At 40.4% G+C, this 5,002-nt stretch overlaps 1 protein-coding gene across 2 annotated transcripts in view; it reads right to left on the bottom strand.

Annotated features, from left to right (window-relative positions):
- The window catches only part of LOC116691601 (cytochrome b5 reductase 4), a 28,072-nt gene that overhangs the window by 22,790 nt on the left and 280 nt on the right, over positions 1-5,002 (bottom strand). The window contains exons 2-4 of one of the 2 annotated variants that reach the window (XM_032519359.1): positions 3,779-3,903; positions 2,016-2,169; positions 903-1,003 (exon numbers count right to left, since the gene is read on the bottom strand). In XM_032519359.1, coding sequence (XP_032375250.1) covers positions 903-1,003; positions 2,016-2,169; positions 3,779-3,903 — 380 coding nt within the window. The remainder of the gene's footprint in view (positions 1-902; positions 1,004-2,015; positions 2,170-3,778; positions 3,904-5,002) is intronic. The other variant, XM_032519360.1, reaches the window with a different exon arrangement.

The following is a 5,002-nucleotide window of genomic DNA, read 5'->3' as shown; positions in this document are numbered from 1 at the left end:
GTCTATCTCTGTAGAAATCCTTTCCATAATGTTGTCAGACAGAATATTAATCTGAGCTGGTTAGCGGCAAAACAAGCACTTTAGTGAAGGTAAATATAAGCTGGACAATTGCCCCATTAACTTACATTTGTTGTTCCCATCAGTCAGTTAGACACATACAAATAGGAAAATAGGGCCCAGGTTGAAAGAAACGGTAGTTAACCGTTAACATGTATTTATTTCCTGAGCTGTTTTCTAATGTTTAGTATCTTGTTTCTTAGCTGCAGGCTCAGTGTGGCGGGCTACCTGGTTTTCATTTGTGTTGTGTAATGTTTCTCTCTCTATTTTTATGTTTGTCATAGTCCTTGATGTGATATCAGGGTTTCTGCAGGTTTCACTGAGTCAAATTTAAGACTTTTTAATACCCATATGAATGAAATGTAAGCCCTTTATCCTATTTTTTAAGCCAAGTATCACTAAACTTGCATTTCCCCATAGCTGAAGAACAAAATCTGTTTTATGTCCATGGTATCATATAAAAGAGACTCGCACCAATCACTTGAAAGCTGATTGTCAGCATTATAAGAAAAAGAACTACAAAAGAAAGAACTACAACACTACGGAATTCAAAAAGAGCATAAGAGGTAGCGTTGCATTAACATAGGAAAAGGAAAACCTGTTTCAAATTATTTAAGACTTAGAAAACAAAACTTCAGAAAATTAAAGACTTTTTGAGGCCTAAAATTTTGATTTTGAAATTTAAGACCTAGATATGATGCCTGTTGCAGTTTAAACTTCCTTTGGGATAATACAAGTTAAAAGTTGAAGTTGGAAAATTCAGTACTGCACCTTTATCATTTGTACCTTTACGTTTATAAAGTACCATGAAAACGATGGTGCTCTTTCTCCATCCCCTTCCCTACCTGGTCAAACAGCTCAGTGCCATCTATCCCAGCGGCCTTCATCAGCTCCGCTTCCCCACCAGGGTGGTAGTCCATGTAGGGGGTCACGTTGTAAACCATACCTGGAAGGATCCAGAGGAAAAGAGCTTTATGTACTATCACATTCCAGTGTCCTCTGCTGACAGAAATGATGACAGCACACACGCTTATGTCAAACGATGCCATTATGTTTAATACCAGCAGTAGTTTGTCAGCATAGCCACTGCTGACAATGACCCTGACAAAGATCAAATTTAAAAGATATAATGCATATTGCAATTGTAAAAAAAGGCTATTTTTGCAAACCCTACAGTGTGTGGGGATCTTACGGTATGAAAATTTAGCCTCACGGTTATAGTGACCAAAATTATCACGTTTTTTGGTGTTATCACAGTATTTTTAAAAGTGTGTTCAAGGCCTTTAGCAGCAACTTTTTTCCTGCACGTTCTGCAGACACAATAACTATTTTTAATAAACTGTCCTTTGGCATTTGGTAATTGGCCGTCAGACAGTCTGGAAAGGTTGGTGACTCGAGTTTCTTTGGTGTATTCCGTGCCGTCGTCCGTTGGCCTTTATTTTGGCCGACCTGACATGCTTGATCAGAAGGCGGGCACTGCCGGCAGTCGGACTCAAATGACCAATCTGATTGGTGGAGTGCTAACCTGGAAATGACAAGCGGGATGAGCGTGACTAGAGTCTCAAAATCCGACAAAAATCTTTTAAACTGACCTTTGTTGATCTGAAATGAAGACAAATTAATCAACAGCTAGGCCTACTTCTCGCTTAAAATGTTATCAGAAACACGTTTCGGTGAACTATTTTAGTAAAATATGAGATTGTATTTTGAACAAGCCGCCTTGGCAGTCTGGCTTTGAATTTCCAGAGAAACCAGACCCACGTGACGAGTTGGCAGCCTTAGATAAATGTCCTGAGCGCTGTAATCTCCATCTTCCGCCATGATTCAACTTCAAGGAATGCCTGTTTTTCCTAAAATTGATCAACAATTGATAAAAGCATATTGTCCCAGCCCAAACAGCCACCATGCAGGTTAACTTATCCACCCCTGTCCCATGTCAGACTACCATGCAGGCTCACCTCGTATGCAGGTCCAGCAGTCATCCCTTGTGTTGTGTTTCTGCAGCTCTTCCTGGGTAACTTCAATCAGGCGCCCTCTGAGCCCTGTCAGATCTTTTCCACTCTTGGAAAACCGAATCCAGTCCATTAGACTGTGGCCAGGCTTCAAGGCCACCTAGCGTTAAATAGGCAAGGGCAGAGTCAAGTAAAAGAAGATAACCTTGTATTATTCTCTTCTGGAGATATGTGAAGGCATGTTAAGACCCAATTTAAGACACAGCATCATCACGTTGAGCCTGTGCGTTGACACAATTTTAATAACATACAACTGGCAGACATCAACAGACTCAACAAACTGATCCACAAGGCCAGTGATGTTGTTTGGGTGGAGCTGGACTCCTTAAAGACAGGGGCTGCATCTCATGTCCCTTATTTGATAGCTTCTCGGTCCTTGGCTGACCCGGAAATGGTTCTGTCCCTCCTCCGTTAAGGCTGTCTCAAAGATCTTTTTTCTACCCCGAGGAGTGAGCATCGTGGAGGGATCTTCGAGGAACTATCAGCGAGGATTCCCAGAAGCTACTCTAACTCCGCCCCATACAGCTGACAAATTAATGTGAAGCATCAGAGGAAAGGACGTCTCATCTTAAAATGAGGAGGATGCTGTCCAAAACACATTCCATCCTGGACAACTCCTCCTACAGGGTTTTCCCCAGAAAAGTTGTTAGGCCCAGTGGTCGGTATTGCAAAATTGAGAAGTTAAAAAAGCTATAAGACATAGGGCCTTGCATTAGGATAGTGCTATAAGCTAATATGTTTTAAAAAACACATTGCAAAATAATTCATTACATGTAATTTAGCTGACGCTTGTATCCAAAGTGACATACAATTGCTATGTGCGGTATATCAGAGGTTGCACACCTCTGGAGCAACTAAGTGTCTTGCTCAGGGATACATTGGCTGATGTATCGCAGTGGGAATCAAACCCAGAACCCCCACACCAAAGGCATGTGTCATATCCACTGTGCTACCCCCAAAATGTACATAAATCCCAGTGACTTAGGCCCGGTGGGGGGGACAATTTGGGCCCAGTGAGTCACCATGCTTGCAATACACTGGGTTAAACCACTCCACAACACACTGGTCTGAGGAGCACCTTCAGCGTCAGACTCAGACACCCATGATGCACCACAGGAGGTCCTTCCTGCCTGTGGCCATTAAAGTATGCAACTCCTCCCTCCAAGTGATATACACTTAGAGTGTCAAAATTGGACTCACAGCACGCACTTCCACATCACATCTTAATATTGGACAATTATGTACAATACTTACTTGGTGCAATAATGTATGTCTGTTGACACTGTATTATATCATTGCACTACAATAAAATTTGTACAATCCATTGTTTTAGAAAAATAATCTTTTTAACCTAATCTCACTTGTAACTATGTAAGTGTATACTTACTGTATACACTTACTGACAAGCTCTTACTCTTATTTCACCTTGAATCTGACTGTGAGCAACTGCAACTCGACAAAAGGAACACATGCTTTACTGTTATATATATATATCTATATATCTATATATATATATCATATACTATATGTAGGTTATGTAGGATTTAACGTTAGCTAGCTCCTATACGTGTTCATTATTATTATTATAGGGAATGTAGGCTACTTTTGTCACTCCAAAACAGCGTTACACTGTCAAAGTTTAGAAAAGGTTTTATGTATATTTTCTATAGAATGGGGAAGTGATTTCTTTATCTGTTGTGTGGTGTTACCTTGTTCCTGCCGGACTGGCCGGACGGAGCGACCCGCTGCTGGGAACCCGGCGCAGGGAACGACTGGCTGGGGACGTTCAACATGTTGGGAACGCTTCGGAGGCAGCCCCAGTTTCGCAGAAAACCTATTTAACCAACGGTAGTTCACCACATAACACACATGCACGACAGTTTTGTAACTTAGTGACAGTGGCCGCTAGATGTAAAAGGTACAAGTCCCTCCCTTGTTGTGACCTTAACAGTCACTGGGTGTGCCACACTTCTCTTAAAAAGTGTGTTGAGTAATGCTGCTTAGCTTAAAAGGCTAAGCTAAGCTTGGCTAAGAAGACATGCTAACTAATAACAGCAAATTATATATTGTCACATTACATTTCCAATACAGTTCACATTTGCCGTGTGATAAATAATTCCTTAATAAATTTATAAGTTGCTCGCTATCTAGCTAAGTAATTGGTTCCGCCACCCTGTAACTACACTCACTAATGTTGTTTGTCGCACAATTTCACGACGACGTCAACAAATGCCGTCATCAAGTTGCGACGGTCCTCTGTTGCCCTCTACTGCTCGTTCATTGTATTCAGGAATGTCAACGGTAGGTTTATCCATGTACAGTACGTATTTAAAGGGCAAATAATGCAATGCAGATTAAGCCAGTATTTCCAAGGCATCACGGGACAAGAAAGTAATGTAAGTTCCTTTATAAACTCAAAAATAACATGTTTTTACAAATAACACTTGTAATGATAAAGGTAATAATAAATAAAATGACCATGGTGTTTAATTTTTTTCTTTCTTGATTTCAATCAACTTTTCTTTTTGTGAAATAAACCAAAGGAAGGAAGAAGATCTTCGGAAGATAACGATAACTCATTAACCAAATTTAAGTCGTACCCTTTAAACTACAAATAAATCAGGTTTGAATTTAAATCAAACAAAAAAAGATTGTTTACGAGAAATGCTGATTTACAGAGGAAACCATGAAGTGCATATTAGGATGGATGGATTCCCCCTCTATCTTGTCTTAGTACGCACATATTTTGAAATGCTAGAGCAGGAATAGCACATGTTTAATAACATTAACAATGGCTGCATTACAGTCAGGTTTGCCACTCCCCAGGATCCAGTAGTGCACGCTGGCTTTTAACATTGGTTGAGACACTTACCTGGAGCACAGTCATTATTAACAATATTAATCCCCATGATGCTTTCAATTCAAACTGACAT

Source organism: Etheostoma spectabile, chromosome 6 (assembly GCF_008692095.1).
Source record: "Etheostoma spectabile isolate EspeVRDwgs_2016 chromosome 6, UIUC_Espe_1.0, whole genome shotgun sequence".
NCBI classification, from domain to species: Eukaryota; Metazoa; Chordata; class Actinopteri; order Perciformes; family Percidae; genus Etheostoma; species Etheostoma spectabile.
Note: the sequence above shows the minus strand (reverse complement) of the source record. Positions and strands in the feature narration are given on the sequence as shown.